Consider the following 23,096-nt stretch of genomic DNA (forward strand, 5'->3'; position numbering starts at 1 on the left):
AAGCAGGTGGCAACTGATGGAAAATCTTCTTCAAAAATGGCAATCAGTTGTTGTGTTACCTATTCTTTGCCCTCTAGGCCTGTAAAAGTCAGTCAAACTACTTTGGATAAATTGGCAGAGATCCTTAAAAACTTACACCCTCCTACCCTTATCTGTGTGGGCCATTTCCTTTGCTTTCCACCAAGTGTCACATTTATACAAATTCAGGTCGCTGCTCTCCTACTCATGGGAGGAACACAACACAAATATCCATCTGGGATCCAAGCCTGCCTGCTGGCATGGTAATGGATCCTGAGCAGTTCCACTGCTCTACAGCTCTGCTTTTTCAAGAAATAAAGGTTCATATATACAAATATGGTTTCAGGCAAAAAATCTGCAGTTGAACCTAACAGAAAATCAAATGCTGCCATGGCCTGACCTGATCCGTGCTAAAAAAGAGCTTCTGAACCACCACTGGCTCGTTGCTATATATGCCTTCGTATTGAGCCCTTAACTCAGTTAAAGTGAGACTGAAAAGGTAAACTGACAAGGGAAGAAAAAAAAGGTCAATAATACCACATTGTTAATCCTACTGTAGCAAAGGTGGCAAAGAGAATCAAAGGCTCAGTCTTCCCCTTGTTTTCCATTTGATGGTGTTGCATGATAATCTAACTTGTGTTTCCATACCAGCATCAGCAATGTTGAAAACAAGAATGTTTGTAATGATAAATGATACAGCTGTTCTGATTTGTGAAGAGCCTAATGCACTCCACAGTCACCACCTATTTTGCCTGCAGGCTCTGTTAATTTGATAGATCAATTAAAAACAAAAAAAAAAAAGGAAGAAAGCAGTATCTTCATCCAAATAAGAAATACTCTTTGGTTAGAGGAGGATCTTGCAGATAGAGTACCAAACTGAGACTAGGGACAGTCACCACTGCTGATGTTATGCAATGATGTGACAAAACTTTCCTTGAATGACTTCCCTAGAAAATACCTTTGCAAATCATTTCATAGTGGGGAATTTGTCTTGCAAGAAACAGAGAGATAAGACAAGGCATGCCTCCTGGCTGAGCTCTGCCTGAACAAACCCTCTGGGCTCCTCATGTCCATTTGTTGCCCCCACTCCTATCTCTCCTGAGCAGGTCCGAGCAATGTCGAGGTCACTCACACTTTGTCCGTGCCGTAGCTCCGGTAGTCTACTGCCGCCGACACGGCCACAATCAGTGCAGGCATGCCGTACCCCACCAAATAGAAATACTTCCTCCGGGAGTGCTCACTCTCAAAAACCTCCACCAGCATGATGTAGAGCTGCACCCCCTCCAGGAACATCCAGGTGAAAGCTGCCAGGAAGAAGAAGTGCAGGAGGGCAGCAAAGACGGCACAGGCAATCTGCATGAGGATTGAAAAGAGCAAGGAAAGGTGTTTGTACTGTGATTAATTAATGCAACAGTCAGGAGTACTTACTTGGAGGCTTAGTAAAAATGAAGGTGATCTTATCATCCCTCTCCAAAGTAAGAACTTTTTTTCACTTGGAAAACACACGTGACTTGTTTTAAAATAGGCACATATTTGCATATATAAATGACGCTAAAAGACACAAAGGTAGGTACATACACAATCAGGCAAATAAACACATGAAGATGTACATGGTATAGGCTCATCTTTATAACCTGCTTATTAAATATACACACACATTGATAAGGAACACACATACAGCCCCTGAAACTACAGCAGGCATCACGTGAGTCTCAGTTATCAGCTGGGGGCCCAGCCCTGCAAGGACTCATGCATGAAATGAAGACAATGCTGGAATGTTTCTTACTGGTCAAATATTACAGATGCACTGAGACAGGAGCCTGTGACAAAAGCAGGAAGTGCTTTGTCTCTTACCGGCTGGTCAGTCCGGTTGATGCCGATGAGGAAGAGGAGCTCTGCCACGAAGAGGCTGATGCACAAGTTCTTGTGAATCGTGTTGCGGTCACTCTGTAGCCCACGGAAGAAGCAGAAGGTGAAGATGCAGATCAGGAGGCAGACCAGTGAAAGCAGGATGCCAACCCATGTGATGAAGTCCAGGAGCAGGTCGTGGACTGCATCACTGTGCTGAAGGTAAAACAAACAAATCTCATCAGGTGCATGATGCATGACTTGTAATGCATCCTACACACAGAATAAGGCTGTCTGTGGCACAAGGCACCAGTACCAAAAAGATTAAATGGACCTAAACCCTGCAGCAAAAAAGCTGCAACCTGAAACACAGACTCCAATGCATCTTGCAAGCTGCAGATGCACTGAACAGACTTAGACCCCAAAACCTTGCAGAAACATATGCTGTTGATGAAAATACTGAGATAACAGGGCTAGTCTTGCATGCGGCTCCATCTTACACATGGCAAAGGAGTGCCTGGACACACAGTATACAGAACCACTGAACAGAGTGATTTGATTGTAAGAAAGCATTTCATGCTAACAACATCATGTCCAACAACTGCGAGTCCATTACAATCATTGCCAACAGTGAAAAAAGACTCTCTTTAAATGCTCAGAGATGTATGAGCTTGGAGACTTTGGAAAGAAAGAGATTGCTTAATTTTTTATTTTTTTTCTTTTACCACAGGGAAAGGAGAAATGAAGTTTGATTTTTCTTTTTCAAACCCTGGAGTTAATATTTTGGAACTCTTGGGAAGTCAGATTGATCCTAAGAACATTACCCAGAAAAAAAGACAGACCTTTTAACACAAATTTGCTTTTAAACTGTAACAGAACAGTGATTTTAAGACAGCCTGGAAAGTGACTGATTCCCTGTGATGAACTTTTAACATGGATGTACTTCAAAGCCATGCAAACAAAGCCAGTGCATAACTAGGCAACAAAGTTTTGCGAGCGTCAGGATAGGTGAGCCTTGGCTCTCTTGACAAAACACTGCTGGCATTGCTCCTGAATTTCCACTGCATGTCCCTCATGGAAAGAGGAGGTACGTGATGAAACCCTCCTGGTGAGAGTATCCCACCACCTTCTTCCCTGTTCAGGCTGTAAAATTCACCTGTAACTCCCCAAGCTTCTACCAGATGTGAAATTATAGGTATAACAAAATGTAAATAAAACACAAGAAATACATGGTGAGCCACAAGGTGACAGCTTGGGTGTAAATCATTAGAGTCAATGAGCTGGGGAAAAAACTGGCTGGACATCTCTGGGGGCATTTTACAAAGACCAGGTCAGCTCGAAGCCCAGCTTTGTGGCCCACCAACTTGTGTTATAAATGGTAATCACATTCTCCACCATTTCTGGCATTGTGATGACTTAGGCATTATGTAGGCTGGCAAATACAATAGTGTCACACTTCAAAAAGCCAGGGGAAAATGGAAATATTTTTCTCTCCATGGCATAAAAGCTTATGACAGATGGAGGGAAAAGGTGATTAAATTATCCATTTTCTTTGTCTACTTGCCAATGATAAAGCCGCATCAAATATCAGACCTTTCCCAATATACACTCTACTGTGTTGGCATCTGTAAGAAATATCTCAAACCTTTCAGCTCTTTTGACTTCACCAGCATGAGTGATAGGCATCAAATTATAATGAAAATGGAGAGTGATTCCTCTGCTCCATTCCTTCCATGCTGGAAGTTTTGTCTCCAGGAAGACCTGGAGGTGTAGAGACAGATGGCTCCTTTGCCCAAACCCCCTTGCATCTCTTTCCAACTATTTCCAATACCTAAGGAACTAGAGGTCAGAAGTCCAACAGGGAGACAAGAAATCATTGTGTGCTTTCTGTGGCTCATGACAGAAATGCCTATTCCAGCCAGCTCATCCAGCAGCACCCAGAAACCTGACAAGATGAAGCACATCATTTCCCTGGCAGCTGCACGTTGCTTTATCTCAGTGTCATTCCACATCATCCATCCCTCTTAACTCTGCGGAAAAATGTTAATGCAAACCTTGCACCTTGCAAATCATTCTTTCTTTTGTCTGAGGCTGTAGGGGAATGGCAGGAGAACATCTTCCTGAACAAGCCCTCATCTGATTAGACTGGCCTGCCAGGCTGAATGGACCAAGAGCTCTTGGGCTGGGCAACAGGAGAAGGCAGCTAATGCAGGTGGATGCAGGGAGAAAGAAAACAGGCAGACTGCGGCCAGATGCACACACCCCACCCAAATGTGGCCAGATTCATCCATCCCAAGACAAATTTAGCACAGTGCAGGGAAAACTCTCCAAGGGCTTCTTCTCCTAAGTGAGATAAGTCTCACAGGTCCCAGCTCTTGCACCACTTATCACAATATCACAACTCTGCTGAAGTTAAGACATGATGCAGGAACTACAGGTGTTTTTACTCTTGAAGAGGGATCCTACCATCTAGGGTCTTTACCTGTTTCAGGGAAGGGCTGCTTGACCAAGAAGTTCACCATGCTTAGCAGTAAATATGCTTAATTGCTGTATCATTATTGTTATTATCACTCTTACTGCTTTTCTTTTTAATATTTATTGTAAAGATAATACTGATTTTATGTACATAACACTCACCCCTAGAGTGCTGGGGAACAACCATAAAAACAACTTCTCCATAATTACAAACTCCCTCCCCAAACTCACAGAAGAACAAACTGCAAGGAATGATAACAATGAACTGGGAACAAGAGCAATTTAAAAACACCTCAGGGGAAAAAAAAAAAGAATTTGTAGCTTTTCTAGTAAAGTCCAAGGGAAGAAGTGAGCTGAATTTTAAAGGCTGGTACACTCCAGCCTGTTTGAGATGCCCAATTTCAGGTGCTACTGCAGAGCCAATGGATCAGGGAAGACTTGATAAGCACTGGAATCCTTCCCGTGGCAGTACCAACTGCTCCCTCAGGGCAGGCACATCCAGAGCTTGTACACCAGCAACTACAACAAAATGCAACTTGCCTTTTTCTGGAGACTGAAACTTGTAAATTACTGCACTGTAATAATAATATGGGAAATAAGAATAATATGGGAAAGGGAACAATAGTGCTAACTTCTCCCAATGCCGTGAGCTTTTCCTTGCTATCACCTGATTGCTGTGTGACAAATAAGGAGCAGCATAACCTGGCTTACAGAGTTGTTATACGGAGTTCCAGGGTTAAATATGATATAAGGCACACCAAGATTTTGTATGGCGGTCTCAGCCTTCAAGCCTGGTCTCTTAACCACAGAAAAATGCAAGAAGAGCAAATCTTCTCTTTACCTGTCCAGCACTGTTCAAAACACCTTGACTGAGGATAGAACAGCTTTAATGTGCATGCTAACCACTAAATCACAGCATGGTGAAGGTTGGAAGGGACCACCAGTGTTGTTGTCTGGTCTGATCTCCCTGCTCAGGTCCAACTGGACTCCATGCCACTGATCACAACCCTCTGGGATCTGCCATACCCAGAAGACCCATACGAGTATCTTTCCAGCACCATGAAAACCCTAGGGTCTCTAAAGCATGCAACATACATCTGAGACCAACAGTGTATTGACAACAGTCACCTCTTGCTTCTAAATTATTTTCCCAAATACTTGGGCAACCCAAAGAGTCCATGAGAAATACCAGGTATCAGTCCAAGAGACAATTCCTGACAGCATCAACCAAATAACTCCTTGCCCAAATGCACCATGGCTCTCCAGACTGGTGCTACGTGGCATAGCATGCAAGACACTGAGGTTTGTTACCACGAAGATACACTCACTTCACAGAATAAGCCGACACACAGATTATTTTTAGCACAGGAACAACTTACTAAATAACTGAAGAAAAAACAAAAAACAAAACACTTCAGTGACAGGGTTTCTATAGTAAGTTTGCTTTACATTTATGATTTAGAACATATAAAGCTCAGTGAAAAGAGATGTCTCTGGCTTTGGGATAAAGACCTGGTTTTGTTCCAGTGGGGCCAACAGCAGTAGGAGGAGAGTGCTGACAGGGATTTGTGCAGGAGGAGTTACAGGAACACTGGTCGCAAACACAGCAGGGTGAGCAGGCAGCCCCAATATTATCCAGGCTGGGAAAATCAATGAGCAGCTCTGGCAGTGCCTGTACACCACAGCTGAGCTAATAAAAACAAATCCCGGGGAATGTCAGTTTATGACAGAATGGCTCTCCCTGAGATGAACAGCCATTTCCTCCCTTATTAAAAACATCAGTAGAAGAAAACAGCAGCCAAACCAAGCTGCCAGCAGCAAAGGACACATTCCTTTGCCTAATCTGTCTTTCCAGGAATGGAAGAATTAATATATTTGGGGGTGGAAGAATAAACAAGCAGTAAATAAAAACACAATGTCATCAAACTAGCTCAAATATGACCGCTCAGTGCCTGGTGGGAGCTGGCAGAGTGCTGGGCTGGGCAGAAACCCAAGTGGGACAGGTTTGAACTTCTGTGCATTGCTGATGCTGCTTCTTGGATTTGTAGGTCTTTGGAGCCATGCAGGGTCTCTCTGCCCTTTTTCCCCCATCTCTGGTGGTGAGAAGATTTACTGCTGTGACCTGGCTTTGCTGGCTGTGTGCAAAGGGTTACTGAAGAGGCAGATGGTTTTATTGATGTGTCAAAAGCACCAGCTGGGGTACATGGACTGGGAGGAAACCCCAAGGATTCCTGAAGTACATCCAAGCTGACTAAAAGCATCACCTGCTGTGGCTATGAAAGCATGAGAGGCTTTAAGGGAGCTTTTCCCCTTCTCTGACCAAGGGGAGCTGGGGGTATCCCTTTGGTTTAGCACCCATCCTCTCCATCTTCCCCAGTAATGCACCCAGAGAGGTAGGCAGCCATGCTCCACAGTGAATACAGCACCCATGGACCTGGTACACATTCCCTCTGGGCTATACAAAGGTGATGCAATCATTGACACCAACAGGTCCTAACCCAGGAACAAAGCGAGCGAAATTCCCACCTGAAGCCTCTGTGCAATATTAATGTCTTCTGATTTTGGCCATTCACAACAAGGCTCAGATCCCTGAGCATTCCTACAAGGTGGCTTAGTCATCTTTTCTCTTCTTGCCTTAGTCCACAAAGCTGCCTTCATACTCTGCATGGGCAATACAGATGAGCTTCCTCCTCTTCTGCCCTCCTCAGCAAGATAAAGCCCTCCTAACAGAACTTTCCCACAAACTTCTCCCCAGAAATGCAACAGCCTTCCAGTGACTGCTAAAAGCAGCAGTCATTCTAAGTGAAACCCAGAACAAAGCTGTATGGGGACAGGTGTGCATAGAGAAATGGGTACAGACCTCACCTCACCATGTGCCACAGACACTACTGCAAATACAACATGTGGCAAGATTCCACTATTTCCACTGTACTCAGCAACCCCACTGCAACTGAGAGGCATCTAAGGTCAAATTCAGTTGTGGAGAGGAGGTGAGGCTTAGGAATAATAATTGCATCCATCATCCTGCTCTCCCACGATGGCTGGATTTAGGCAGCTCTGATTACTCACATGGCATCTCCAACCCAAGAAATGAGCTACAGAAGTTGTGCCAAACTGCCAAGCTGCCAGAAATGTGTGTTTCTGGAAAAAGCCTGGTCACAGCGTCATCAGCTTCTGCTGTCACAGTGATGTGCTATCCTACTTAGCCCACTGCTGAGAGACAGCTGGGACATGGTTCCACCACACCATGGCCACTGCCTTTGCTCACATTCACCCTGCTCTCAGCCAGAAAGGAAGGGTGCAGCAAGACACAGATCAAGGCTTAGCACTTGCCAGTGTGAGATACACGAAGTTTAGAACACAGGATCAGTTATCTGGAGTTATCTGCAATAACTCCAGATTGCTCCTCTACTGCTTTAGGCAACGAACTGTAACATTCCACTTAGACTTCATATATGTTTATTCCTTTCTTTCCTTAGCTTGCCTTATGCTTCTACTCCCCAGATAATTGGCACAGTGTAATCTGTTTGTGGTAAAGAAAAACACCTCAAACTTTCCTATTAATTGCAACAGTCAAAACACCTTTCTTATTTTACTCCTTTGTATTTGTATTTAAAAAGAAGAGTAAGATCTGGCACTCACTACATACTGATAAGCAACATTTATCTACCCTGGGGGTACCTTTGCTTATTCTGGTTAGGGTGGTTTTTTAAATTACATTTTCCCACCAGCTCTGAACTTGTTTTCTGGCTGCATAATTTTCCCATGATACATTTAAGATGCATCTGCTATAATTAGTACAATGCAAAGCACAAGCTTATGAAAAACAACTTGTAAATTTTGAATAATTCTACAGCAATTACATAGGTAGGATGGCTTATTTAATGATGGGATTTGTTCCACAGCATGGGAGCCACCATATTTTTATAGAGAGTGGCTGGAAGGGGACCTGCAGGTGAGGGTCCACTGCTCTTCACAGCAGTTATGCATCCTGCTCGTGTGCACAGCCAGCTCTTGGTCTTGGACACTGTTATTTTACCCCAGTGGGTGAATAAGAAACTACAAGACCATCTTATTTTAACAGGCAGAAAGCACCTTCAAATTAAATTCTCCTCTTAATCAGGTATTGTCCCAGTCAGACCAGAATTGATTCTAGCAACTTCTACTCTTCAAGCACACCAATAAATCCCTGCTGCCATGGTCAGCTGGTGGTATTTTCTGTCCCTTTGTACAAAGACACATTGCTTTTTCAAACTGGAGAGCCAGATGGCCATCAATCATCTCTCCTCAGTGACTCTAACTTCCAGCTCCACCTTGTCACACACACTCTGCTAATAATTAAACCGCAGCCCGTAACTCACAGAGCAGCCACCAAGATCCCCTCTGGAGAACACGCTCTTGTGCCATGTTACCAGGCAGGGAGATCATTCATGAGCAGATGTGACACTTGTCAAATTGGTGCTTGTTTTTGATTAGCAGGACTATGATGTCTGCTCCCCACGATGCCCAGTTTTCAGTCTCATTAGGCAGGGTGCTGTGGATACTCTTTAAGGTAAAGAATGTTCCCTATGGATCCAAAAAATCCAAACAACTAAAATCAGAAAACTACAAATCTCAATCATGGGAGAAAATTGTTTCTGTTGTAAAACTCCCAAAATATTATTATTTATTGTGGGTACAACAGTCCTTTTAAGAGATCCTGGTTATTGCCAGAACACTGGTCTAAGGGGTCTTGCAGAAGCACACTGCATCATTTCCCCAAGGATCATTCCACCTCCAAGAACACTAACAGGTCATGGAATGACTGAGGAATGCCTTTTTGAACCAGCCACAAGACAAAAAAAGGCTCAAAAGCATATCTATGAGCAGTGAGCATCAGTCAATGAATGACAACAACTCCCATTTATTTCTAAAGCTCCACTTTTCCAAACCAGCAGGTGTTGTGCTGCCAAGACTTTAAAATCAACTCATTACAATGGCATAAGAAATGTCACATAAGCCACCTTCTATGCCAAGAGCCACATGGTCACCTCCACCATGGAGCGAGACAGTGCCACCAGGATGAGCAAGGTGACAAGCAGCTGGCAGGACAAGTTGCAAATGTCTGCATATTTATACCTGAAATATGTGTCTGTGTTATGTGGGAGGCAGCCCTGCCCTGCTTTTGCCCTCAGGCCAGGATGATCACTGAAGTGGACATGTCAGGAAGCTGTCCAGTTATATAAGAGTCAACAAAGTGGACCCAATTTGGCTCTTACAATAATGGTACTTTGGCTGCAGCCAAATGATAAAACATGACCTGAAAGTCTTGAGGGCAGTTGTTAACACCCAAAACCAGCCACTAGCTAATAGCACACTTGCTTGGCACTCAGGAAGCTTCCAGCTGCAGCTCTTTCCAACCTGCTGGATGAACATGGGCGAGGAAGGGTCTTACAATACTTTTCCTGCAAGATGAGATAACAACAGCTCTACTTGTCTCACAAGGTTCGGATGGAAAGTGCAGACAAGGCTGACCTATTTGCATTTTGAGAAGAGGCTTGTTGAGCACCGGGGTGCATCTGCACCATGCAGTAGGGATCGACCGCATTCACACCAGTGGAGTGGATCACTGTCTGCACTTCCCAGCTGCAGCCTCTGACTTCAGTGACTCAGGCATATCTGTTAATTCCAGGTGGGTGATAATGAGCCAAACACACATTTTTTATGAAAATTCAAGCAGTTACAGGAAACTGGCAAAAACAGACCTGGACTGCAGAATGCCATTAACCTGTAAATATGTAGTCTAACTGAGCTTTTTCTTCAGGCATCTCCCAGACAATGGCACAAACATCTAATGGCATGTTTCCTGGACTAGGACTGACTCTAGCAGGATAAAGTGGTTACCATAACTTGCAGGAGAAACAGACATATCCTGCCCCTCTCAGCTGGACCCAGCTGTTGTGTGAAATGTGCCCCCAGGCTCCCATTTCTTTTTTTGCAGAACTTTTGTCATACATGATGCTTATTTAATATATATTTTATTGCAGGTCTTTACATTCCTCTTCAGATTATTAAGTGGAACAGAAATACACAGAGCAGTGAAACTGGAAGACTACTTGAGAAAAAACAGATTTAAGATCGCAATAGCTTTTGTGGTTATGCTGGTCATGCAAGTGAATCTGAGAAGTTCTGCCTGCACGGAAGATGCCAGTTCCATATCTATCTCAGAGCTGTGGATTTTGCTGCTGTGCCAGGCACATGAAATGGAGACAATGCAATAAAGAAAATTATTAGGCAAAAATCTTTTGGATATCGGAACCTTCTCTTCTTTCTCCAGCAGTTTAGACTGTTCTCAACCAAAGACAGCCAAGGCAGCTCTGGAAATGGAGGATTATCTCAACCATTCTCCTGTTCTTGAGCAAAATCCCAAATGTGTGCCACAGTCCCAAAATCACTGCTACCAAGAAGAACATCTACCTTCAGGATTAACTTCTTTAGCTCCTGTGGGATTAGTAATTTGAAAAGCCATATTTACACCACGGACATAAATGTAGGCAAGGGAACCACCTGGTCATGTACTGGCCTCAAGTAGATGCCCAGTCTATACAGGACAGTATCAGAAGCTTCCCTCTCATGTGCCACACTCTGCATCTCTCTGTCACACAGTGAGATGCAGACAATGTATTTTTCCCTTAGCTGGAAGGAGGAAAACACTGTTGGCTCCACACACACACCTCATACATGTGGCAGTGTATGTGCAGCTGCTGCCAGCAGGACACCCAACCTTGCACCTCACAAGATGGACTGCACGCTTCTGTCCGCCCACCTTGCTACTCCCTGGTGACACAGGAACGACCCTATGAGAAAGAACCCACCCAGAAAATGTTCTGTACTAGTTAGCAAAGGATATGGCAACTGCAAAACCTGCTCACTAATATCCCCAGCTCAGAGCTGCCCATGCTAAGAACCCAAGACAGGCTTTGCACTGGTGTGCCTATTTCCTGTTTCACCACAGAGCAGAAGGAAGACTTACACCAGGTGGTTTCTGCTTTCAGAGTTACCGTCACACAGCAACTTCCCTGCTCAGCTCCATTAGTAGTAACGAAATGGTGCCACACATTGACCACCTTTCCTGCCCAGTGCATTGGCAGCCTGTGAATCTGCAATGCCTACCTTAACTTCCACATGTGCCATCAGGACTGCAAAGTTGGTGAGGTGGTTGCAGGAGCAAGTGGTGTGTGTCTTGTTAGTTGTCAGGAGGCGACAGCCCTGGGTGGACCAATACCCTGTCATTGTACGCTTCGTGTAGCTCCAGAATGAACAGTTTGGGTTAAAATTTTCTTCTGACTGCTGCAGGGAAGAAATTAATAAATGCAATAACAATGATAGGCTCTCAGAGATTTCTAAATGCACTACTGAGGCTCGTTGCAACTCTCACCCTTTAATTTTAGATAAACAATTAGTAGTGGTTTATACGTCAAGTATTACTTTCCAATACAAGACAAAGTTAGATTGTTGCTGCACTCTTTGCCAAGGCAAACTTAGTTCTTTGTTCTTGATTAATTTCTGACATTGACTAAATCCAGCTCTTCAAAACCCGACTGCTTCATTTGCATTGCAGAGCAGTGAAATTAATTGCTTTTAGCAATCAACTTTTGCAACAACTGAGCTTGGCTAGCAGGAGGACTAGCTGTCCTCTTTCACTGTAATTCCACTTTCCTCTAACATCCCCTGCCACCATGATAAAATAACATTATGGTCTATTCTAATTTATTGGTAGTTTTTAATTACAGAATGATGCGTGTCAGCAACTGAGCAATGGGCATCAGCTCAAAGGAGACACTTTCTTTACTTCTATTAATGCAATGCAAAAGACACCTTCTCCATAAATAACACAAAGTGCAAAGGAACAAAAGTATAATTCAAAATCTAATCAAGGACTGCTGGGGGCCTCACAGCAGCCAACTTTTGCATCATTTCATTTCAGAAACAAAAAAAAAAGAGAAGTGCTTTTTGAACTCACACACCTTAATGTGCTTGACAGTAAACACCACAGGATCAGCCAGGTAAACCTTATTGCTGAACTCTTTATTTATTGCTGCCGTGATGACAGGAGAGTTGACGATGACAGAGTGATTGGTCGACATTGCTTCTGTTCCCAACTTCATGCTGGCATTCTCCGTGGAGAGATAGGTGCCCAGGTTGTTGTACAACACAAAAGCCACCCTGATTTCACCTAGAGAGAGGTAAAAGGTTAGATAGCCAGGCTGAGTCACTGGGGTGGCTTTTTGGTTTTTAGATTGTAAATCTTTTCTCTTAACCAATTTCAAAACTGCTCTGAGAAAATGTGAAAGGACCAGGATGTGGCATATGAAAAGCCACCTCTTGCCAATTCCAGTGAGCATCAAGAGGTGCAACAAGCAGTCATTGGATAACAAGGGCAGAGCTCCTTCTTCCAGAAGAAACTTTTATAAGCAAACAGATGAGCAGAAGACAGATAGGGAAGGTGGGCTTATTTTTGGCATCAGTAGGTGTAACTGGCCTCAGAAAAAAAGAGGCCAGGTGGTCCATTTCCCACCTGACATCACTTTATTCTCCTGGATATAACTGGGAAACAGGTTTCAAGCTGACATGTTGCACAGGTGCAATATAAAACTATAATTTAGTCTGGTAATAAATTAAGACTATCTCAAGAAAATGTAGGGACGAATCTGGGAGAAGAAATCAACAGAATTTCCAACAGAATTCCAATCTCACATGACAAGTAAAATGAAATTTCAGAAATTTCATTTAAAAATACATTTATTCCCTTAATTTGCCAATCAGATAATCAGAAAAACACACTTAGAGAGCCTGTAGAAATCTGAGTCTACCAGCCAACTGTTTTTAACTGAAACCATCCAGTTTGCCTTCTGCTATGCACATTATTTCACAGCCTATAAATAGGAATGAAATGTGATTAGTTTGCCTTAATATGTATTAGTTGTGGAGATGTATGTTTCTTTTCCTATATGAATTACCACAGCATCTGAGGAAGGTGAGGCACTGATGACTCTAAAGGTTCCTCCCAGCCTAAATCCTTTTATGATAATTCTATTCGTAGCTCTTTGGTGACCTCTGGGCATGTGTCAAGCTGGTGAAAATTGATGGGGTTCTGCTTTGAACAGAACTCCAGAGTTACTGTATTTCAAAATACAAAACTTTCCTTTCATTGCTGCCAACAGATAGCAGAGTAAAAGTCCTGCCCTGTTGGAGTTTTGCTACACATCTTGAGTGTTAAACTGTCTCTCAAAGAGATGCTTGTCCTCAAATCCTATGTGCAAGCAAGACAGTGGCAAGACTTTCTTTCTGAACTACCAGACCGAACTTGTCTAAAATTTATAGAAATTTTAACACATCTGGCCTGGTTGTAATGCTGCCCTATCATTCCATGTTTTTTCACTTTACACAGAGGAGGGTGAAGCACTGGCCCAGTTTGCCTGGAGAGGCTGAGGATGCCCCATCCCTGGAAGTGTTCAAAGCCAGGTTGGATGCGCTTGAGCAACTTGATCTAGTGGAAAGTATCCCTGATCATAGTAAGGGGGTTGGAACCAGATGATCTTAAAGGTCTCTTCTAACCCAAGCTATTCTATAATTCTGTGTTCTGCCTGCAGTGACCAAAGCCCATATATGAGTGTTGCCCCCTGCACACAGATTAAATTTTAAAGGAACTCAGAAACAGGAGCATGTTGGGCCCACCAGTAGAATCCTATGGGTTTAAAGTTGGTCTACAATGAGGCTGTAGAGATCAACAAATGTGTCTGCTCAAACTCCTGATCTGGAAATAAATGGCTTGGCAGGATGAAGACAATTCACATATAACATCATCTAAAATTTATGCTGTATCAGGAGGTTCATAAGATACAGAAAGGCACTAAAGATTTAGATTCATAACAGTTAATCAACCTTCTCTGCCATGTTGGCTCATTATTAATATTTGCTACCATTGTTTTCCTCCCTGTGCTTTTTCAGATATTTGTACGGTGCCCTGCTGTGAAGCAGTTTACTGAAGTGAGCCTCTTATCCCATCTGAAGCGTCCTACTGCAGAAATCAGCAGTTAAAAGCACTTCTCTGGATTCAGCACAGTGCCACAGAAGCCCCATAAATTAAGGATCTGATGCATTTTTACCATCACAAAATACTTCTGGAAGGTTGTGAATCACTTAGCAATATAATACATTCCGAGTCAGTCAATGTAGCTTGCAATCAAGGGCATGAACAAATGACACTACTGTTAATTTAAATATTAACACAGCAATTAATATTTAACTTATAATGGTTAAACACAAAACAATGCCTAAGGCATGACAGCCTCATGAGGCTGATGTGGCCTGAGGTGCCAGACCTACCATTTCGACCATTTTGCTTCAAGGTATTTGCTGACAGCTGAATGGCGCTCCCATGGCCCATGTTCTGGGGAAACTTCAGATCTTCCAGATTCCCATCTGTGCTTAGTCTTGCAACTTCCAGCTCTGTGTGCAAGGGAGACAGACACTAAGGAAAAAATCTCTGCTGAAATAATCTTCAACACGGTATTTCAAAGCTACAAAATGGTGTTCCAACCAGCTGAGAGGAGGGGAATTAACTTACAATGCTGCATGCTAGAATGTGTTTGGGCTCCTATTTCTTTTTAAATCTTTGCCCTGAAGAAGTTTTAAATTTAATTTAAAAAAAAAGGCGCACAAATAAATTCTACTCTCTGTGGAAGACAAAAGACAACCAGTTCTTGTAAACAAGAACCTCAGGATATTAAGGACAACAGTTAAAATGAAAATCTGAGAATACTAGTTCTTTGCCACTGGCGATTGGTACTTTCTGTAAATGTTATCAGCGCTCAGGATCTGTATTCATGGAAATAGAAAGAAGAGTTGTTCTCATTTTACATATGCACAGTGGGAGTGCTGGTGCTTTCCATCATGCTTGTTTTTTAATTAAAATCAACAATCAGCTGAATAAAGACACAAATTTGTATGAAATGAAATACAATTGCCTTACGATGAACAATCCCCCTGTGAAGCAGTGCTCTTGTTGCTCTAGCACAGATTATATCCTCAAAGCCGGGAGTAATAAAGACAGGTCAGGCGCTCATTTTCTGTGGGATTTCAAGGGTAGAGAGCTGCCTTATTCCTTTAGGCTCTTTTGGAAAGACTTTGAAGTCCTTCAGACAAAGGCCCAAGACATATCTAACAAATCGCTCTCCAATTAATCTAGGGACCAAGACCAAAGCCAGGCTTCACAGTCTTTACTCTTCCACTGGCTGCTCCCGGTACTTATGGGATTTGCTCCTTACGGATGTTGTCAGTGTTCTCCCGGACGATGTCTGTCTTCAGCAGGTTGTCAGCCAGCACGAAGGCACTGTCCTCCACCGTGTCCAGCAACTTGGTGGCCGCACGCTGCTGCTCGCTTGCGTTCAGGTCCCTCCACGCGTTCAGAGCCTGAGGCTGTAGGAGGTTGTTCACTGTCTCTACCATGGCCTGCAAGGCGGAGGGATGGGGTGAGAAAAGGCTCCAGGAAAACTAAAGCACCACAGACCTCTGACATATGCTTAGTCCCATCCTCCACACACATCAGTTTACAGGGGGAACGACAGCATCTCCTTCCCCCACCCATTAGGGAAACCTGCAATGGAACAGGACAACTTCTGTACCATCAGATGGGACAGGGAGGAAATACTGATATTATACAAATGCAGGCTGGGAATGGTGCTTTTCTGCTTCCATAACTATCAGTTCAGGTGTTGAAAAATGGAGGAATTAGGGCAGGTGGGGAAGAAGGGGGAAAAGGAAGATGATGGTCAAAGAAACATGCAGGAAAACCCCATCTGCAGCACCAGAACTTAAGAGTAGGACCGGGGCACTTAAGGAAGGTATTTGGTATCTGCAAAGGCTACGCTCCCTAAAACATTTCTCACCAAATAACCTCTGGCAGGCAGCCATGAATACACAGAGATAGCTGAGCTACATCACTTCATCCAGAGCAACAGCAGGTGCCCGTAGAGATTTGGATAAGACTCCATTTCAAATCACTGCATTCAGGAAGGAGTCAGCCCTGCGCAAACTGCTTCAGTCCCTCCTACAGTGCACCTTCTGCCCTGGGCTGCCACGCACAAAGAGCTCTCCCATGGATAACTTCCCACAGGTTAATCTGGATGCATACACAGGATCACACAAAACTGCACGACTCTCATGGCTGCAAAATTACTGCAGTAGAATGTACCCAGACTGAAGGCTTTTCTCAGCCTAAGTCCTCCGCTTCGTTACTAACCAGAGCTGACTCAACCACTTTTCAGTGAACATTTTTAAATGAGATCAGCTGTACCATTTGATAGAACTGATCGTACAGAGGAAAAGGATAAAAAATAAGCTACTTTGATCATGCTTTCTTCAGCTGATTAGGGTCTAGTCACCAGGCAGGCCTACCCCACAGAGAAACACCTCCACTGCCAGCTAAAGCTGACTGCAGAAACCAACCTCCCATCCAAGATGAAATTGCTGTTTGTAATAATTTTCTGTATGCTGAGCACATAGGCATCAAACCCACACCTCTGCTCTGCAAGCTGATGACAATCCCATGGGACTTCAACATTTCCTAAGCCTAAAGTGTGCCCCATGGGCTCACTGTCATGGGAATACTTCAGTATTTACCCCTGATATTGCTGCTAAACCCATGGGTGGAAAGAAACTGTTGCATAGCCCATTCCTCAGCAGAGTCCTCAGGAGTGCTACAATGGCAAAATATGGCACAGAGAATCCCAACTTACCAGTCACAGTCACGTGCAAATGAGCAATGGGAGGATATGATCACATTGAACTAGAATTTATTGCTATATCCACACGACCTTAACAAGCATTTCAACTACAGTGAAGTTCAAGGAGAAAAAAGGCAGCTAAAACTGCCACTGTGGTGGCATGTGGTGCTTTTAATCCCACCAAAGTACCTTCCTTGAGTTTGGAAGGTTTCTCACACCATCAGGTTTCCTGTTGGGAGACTGCACCATAACTGGGCTTCTCTGACAGCACAAAGCTCCTACTGTCACAGTTACATTTATTCATGGTCAATTAACTCATTTGTTCTTACGCCAAACCTCTCCTATACCATCAACAGAATGCCTCACTCATTTGGTCTTAAGTGGAACTTGATAACCATAAGCAATTTTAAAAACTGATTATTAAACTGATTTTCCTGAATAGTCTAAAAATTATCTTACCACATTTTCTATGTACATACATCAAGCTGGTTAAAATTAGTAGTCAAGAAGAAACAGAAAAATCCATAGAATTTAAAGATGGTATTTTTCTGTGTTTTAGAATTTGGAAGCCTGATCTCTGCAGCTCTTAATAAAATTCTGTAGTATACTTTGGTAGTTTATCTCTTCACAGGCAAAAAAATAGGTGGTGCTCTTTTCCAGTGACCAAAAAGCTTGATTATTTGTGGTGCAGCTTCTACACAACATGGTGTTTTCTTGTAAAGACCTTTTATGCCTGGAAAGCAGAAAATGAGGATTTTTCTCCCCTTTCAATATTATCACACAATTTGCCTTATCTCCATTTAGCTCAGCTCCTTTCGGTGTCTTAAATTCTTTGCTAAAACAACATCCTGCATACTTTTGTCAATATCTGAATGGTGGAAAATGTCTTTGCAGCAGATCCAGCTCCTGGCTCTGGGCAGAAAGGTAATGTCTATTCATCAGAATATGAAACAGATGCTAAAATATTTGTGTTACAGTGAAACATCTGCTGCAGAGTCTTTACCCCAGAAAAAGAAAAATAACAACACTATCTAATGCATTCATTCTTTCTTTCAGATGTGCACGTATGTGTGCATGCAAGTTTGAGAGAGAACACCAGTTAAGCCTAATGTACTGCTTCCTGCATCATGTGCACTCCCCACCCAATGCTGAACATCCATCCTCTTGAAGTGACTAACCTGAAACCAGCCCCTTCATATCACTTTGGGTCTGGGGTCAAACACAAAAGCTCCAGGAAGATTTCAAGGACTTTGAGTCACATCCTTACCATGTATCTGAACAGAGCTGGTAGACTTTGTTGGCATCACATCCGAGATTAATTTAGTCCCTAGCTTTTCCCAGGGGGTCATTCCCCTCACCTGTCTCAGTGCATTAATCAAGAGCTCCCCACATTATATTTCTGAGTGCAGCACTTCATTATGGCCGAGTGCTGTGGGTTGAAGCCAAGGAGATGAGGTGCTAATGAAATGTTTGCATTTTGGACAGGAGCTGAGGTAGGTGTTTAAATGAGACAAAACAGCTGTTATAGCAACAGTGCCTTGTGAGACAGAGATGCCAACTGGGAAAAGTTGGGCAGGGGAGTGGGAGTTGTGGGAAAGCAGGCACACATGACAAGTATAGGCCTGTGTCTTTACATTTAAGCTGAACCTTTGTGATTTATATGGGTTTGGTACTTGGTCCAATGACTTCGTGGTCTGATGAAGCTCCAGCATAGAAGCAACAGCTGTGCCAAACCTCCTGGAAAGCCTCTCAGTGACCAGATGGAGGAGGATTAGCCTTGAGAGAGAACCTTCAAAATGCAGAAGGCATGGGATAGCTGTGCTTGGGAGCTGATGGCATGATAGGTTTTACCGAGATCCCTGGGGATCCTGATAAAGGTGGGGACTTTCAGAGGGAGATAGGAAAGTTCTGACCTAGTTTAATCTCCTCTCCTCTCCTCTCCTCTCCTCTCCTCTCCTCTCCTCTCCTCTCCTCTCCTCTCCCTCTCCCTCTCCCTCTCCCTCTCCCTCTCCCTCTCCCTCTCCCTCTCCCTCTCCTCTCCCTCTCCCTCTCCTCTCCCTCTCTTCTCCCTCTAAAAACATCTGGTAAGAGTACCTGGCTATGTGACACACAGTTTAAACCTAGGGGGTTTGAACTCTCTATATATCCAGTGACACCATATCTATTTATTGTTCTCTCACTCTACCAACATCCAAGATACCGCTCTTTGATTAAAACAAATTTTGCAATGTAAAATCTCTCTTTAACTGGGACTCAGCACTGAAAATCACTAGGAGATTGAGGTACTCAAGGAGGTACTCAGATGTTAGAAGTACTCAGCTCATTGCCAAATTTGGCACCAGACTGCAACCTGCCATGGTGCTTAAGCACAGCAACCCTAACCTTAGAAAACCAGCAGCTTTCCTAGAGTTAGGATCTCTTTAAGCCTTTATTGTTAATTTTGGCCTCTTACTGAGCAGCTGATGGAAGATCAAAAAATCTCAACAAACCTACAGCTGGAGAAAATACTGTTTTATGGCAAATGAATACCAGCAGGTCCTTGAATCCTTCTGTTCAGTAATTTTCAAATATGCACTTTGTCCTTCCTTACAAAGGAGCATCTCCTTAGGAAGAGACTGAACACACTATACACTTTATTTAGCATGAAACTTACATCAAGGACTTACCTCCTATAGCAGTTTTGGGAGTATAAGGGTAGTGGCACAGCACAATAAAGTACCACTTTTGCAATAACATCTCTAATTAAAACATCCGAATTTTATAACTTGTAAAGCCCTGTCTCATATTGCTAACGCTTCCTTGATCTCACAGGAATATCTCATGCAGTGCACTTTCAAAAATTAGGATATGCGGAGCTACAGCCACAAGGTTTTGCATAGCTAGGCTAAAATCATGGCTGGTGCATGAAGCAAGCAGCGCTTTGATACCCTGTGCCAAAGGTGTTTGGCAGCACAGGCTCATCCAAAGAGATTTGCTCACCCTTCCTGAGAACAGCAAGTGCTCAACCTGCAGAGTGCCATCACACAGGCACAGCCTCAGGCCTTGCTTAAAGCTTGAGTTTCTGGTCCTGCCTGAGGTCTCCCCATACATCCCCAAAATAAATGCATTGTCTTTATTTGAAAAATGCAACCACATAACTTGCCCACTTTTTAAAACAGCTTGAGGTTTTATGGCAAATCAGCAGAGAAAAAAACACAAACCCCTTTCAGGCCCACACTTCACAGTGCAAATGAAAAACACATCAGAGAGCAGATGCGCTGAAATGTTGATATGGCACAATGTTCACAATGTTATGCTCTTTTTTCCTTTTTGTCTGACTAGAAAGCAGTGGTACTTGAAAAAAGCTTACTTGTCTCCTTCCTCAAGAATAGCTGGTTTTGCTCTGTATTTGTATGAAGCACCCAGTGCTGAAACAAGCCCTTTTCTCAAGCTATCAATATTTGCAAGCCTCCAAACTAATTGAGTTAAAGGCACAGTCAATGCCATTGATGACAAGTTCTGCTGTAAGTTGTTTGATTCTTGCCTCTGGCCAGAAAAAGCACCAGGACAAGAGAAACTCCCATTAACTCTGAATGTAGCTGGTACAGTAGGAGGAGAGAACCAGCATAAAAGTATGGATGTGGGAACACAAAAACTGGAAAGATTATTGCATTGAAAGGGACCAGTTGAGGAAATGACATGTCTGTTTGAAGTGGCAAATGAACAGCATCTCTATCCCACTACAGAGAGGTCATCAATCAAATGATTACACTCATCCACTGTGTGGGACTTCAGGACTAAAAGAGATGCACATGTCATTTCTTCAGATTCTTAAACAAGGAAAATGTCATTTGGTTACATGATGGCTTTAAATCCTACTTCTTAGCTGAAAAGTGCCTTCAAATCTGTCTGACAAGGCTCTTCACTCTTGGATGATTTCTTTCCTTGCCATTTATTCTTTTAATTCAAAATCAAAATTTGTTTCTGGTCGAAGTATCAGTAAGCACAATGGAGACAATTTCTTACAGGGAACCCACCACTGTCTAATGTTTTTGAAAAAGCAACACAGTCATCACAAAACAGTTGAAACATTCAGTGGAGTGGACAAACATATTTAGACTGAAATATATTCAGCCACAGTGAGTGCTTGAAAATAAATAAATCATTAAAATATCTACTGCTAATCTTTGCTTCTGCCTTCAAAACTAAGCCAGAAGCACTAGCCTACATCTGGTACCAGAGTGGTGATTGGCAACAGATGGTGGCAGTTTTGGTGAACTGAGACAAAGCCCAATACTCATGGCAAAGGCAAGAAGAGTACTTCTCATAACCATGCAGAGGGATTTCTAAAATTGCTCCAGAGACTGAGAGCAAAGGCTCCCAAGAGAGAGCATGCAACCCTCTCTCTTCAACTATACAGAGAATGTTTATGCTGTGGCTACAGGAATTGTACTGACTCAGAAATGGCCTGAATTCCAGCAGTGCTGAGAACTCACTGTAGTGAGAAGAAAGGCACTGACCTTTATTAAAATTAGGCCATCTACAAAATGCTTAACTATGGAATTAATGGTCTTTTACTAGGTATGCAAGGTTTGCAATCTTGGCCTTGAACTACCAATAATCTCCTAATGGGAGCATGCAAAAAAATAACAGGTGATATGAGAAACAGAACAAGGTTACAAATTACAGGTTATGGTTCTGCTTTACTTACTACATGAGGAAGAATATTTTAAGGTCAGAAGGCATCCATAGAACTGACATAAAAGGAATTGATTGGGAAGTAGGAAATAACATACGATCTATTTCATCTAATGAGATCTTCCCCACAGAATAAGCTGAGAACTACATTTATGAATCATTTGTATTTGCTGCCCAACTGTTTGGGATTTGAAACCATACAAGCAACTGCTAGAGTAATTATACTGGGGAAGCAAGCAAGGCTGTATCAAGAAAGGAAAATGCCTCTGACAGAAAATCCACAGCCTTCAAGAAAACTCCTGGGGAGTCTGAGAGACTCATCCTTTCCTCCAGTGGTTCAAATCAAAGGGACATCTCCTGCTGCTCCCTATGGCAATTTACATTTAGACTTTTTACCAGTGACACCAGGTACCAGGAGTGACTCAGACTCAAGCAGAGAGTAAGCACAGAACAACACAGAAAACACTAGATTTTTTTTTCTCTGTTTTGCCATGTGAGAACCTAACAATAGGTGTAGCTGAGTTGTAGGTGGATGAACATGGGGTCACCTTCCTTTTTAACATTTTTGCAATGAATTTTGGAGTCTGGTCACAAACTCAAGGATCTGCTTTGATCCTCCTCTCCCTTAACAACAGGTTCACTGCAGCAGAAACATGTGGGGAGAGGATTTCTAGTTTCACTCTTGCTGACACAAATCAAGTGCAGGTTTCTCAAGCTGTGAAGTATATTAAGTTCACAGAGTTTTAACAAAGGACTACCAAACCACTGAACCTCACTGTGAGTCACACTTCTTTCAGATGTCCTTTTAATTATATTAAATGAAAGTTTTAGGCACTTTGATGCTGATGGGCAAACATCTCGATCTCTTGAAAAAGCAGCTAAAAGTACTCCCTGTAGCTATAGTTAATATACAACATTGTATGCTCACTGCTAGCCAATTTATTTCAGCCACTTTAACAACGATACCTCGCCTGATGGGCTGTGCAGAACAGCATCAGGAGTCAAGCAATGCACAAATCATCAGAGAACTCTCAGAGTTGTTTGACACACACTGCAGAGCTCTTTGTCACACAGCCAATTAAATGACCAAACAAGGAATTTGAAAACCTTCATTAATTTGCCTCTTTTTTATATAAATGGAGGTTAGCATCTTTCTTGTCAGAGGGGCAGCAAGAACACAAGCAAACACGGTGTAATTCAATTTGTGCTCCCTCTCAGAGCTGCAAGTTTCTTTAGTTTGGTCTTCATGGAAGCTGTGACCAATCATGCAAGCAAGAGAGAAGTAGGACAAACAGAATTAATCCACTTTAA

General features: G+C 43.0%; 1 protein-coding gene across 26 annotated transcripts in view; it reads right to left on the minus strand.

The window, feature by feature from the left end:
• ADGRL3 (adhesion G protein-coupled receptor L3) overlaps window positions 1-23,096 on the minus strand; it is a 496,522-nt gene that overhangs the window by 62,180 nt on the left and 411,246 nt on the right. For 23 of the 26 annotated variants that reach the window (XM_085579186.1, XM_077782989.2, XM_085579185.1 and 20 more), the window contains 6 exons: window positions 15,651-15,834; window positions 14,710-14,832; window positions 12,348-12,556; window positions 11,494-11,670; window positions 1,873-2,082; window positions 1,151-1,371 (listed from right to left, as the gene is read on the minus strand). In XM_085579186.1, the coding sequence (XP_085435312.1) occupies window positions 1,151-1,371; window positions 1,873-2,082; window positions 11,494-11,670; window positions 12,348-12,556; window positions 14,710-14,832; window positions 15,651-15,834 (1,124 nt within the window). The remainder of the gene's footprint in view (window positions 1-1,150; window positions 1,372-1,872; window positions 2,083-11,493; window positions 11,671-12,347; window positions 12,557-14,709; window positions 14,833-15,650; window positions 15,835-23,096) is intronic. The other 3 variants (XM_085579188.1, XM_085579184.1, XM_085579171.1) reach the window with 1 other exon arrangement.

The sequence above is a fragment of the Lonchura striata genome, chromosome 4 (assembly GCF_050655825.1).
Source record: "Lonchura striata isolate lonStrDom1 chromosome 4, ASM5065582v1, whole genome shotgun sequence".
Lineage (NCBI taxonomy): Eukaryota > Metazoa > Chordata > Aves > Passeriformes > Estrildidae > Lonchura > Lonchura striata.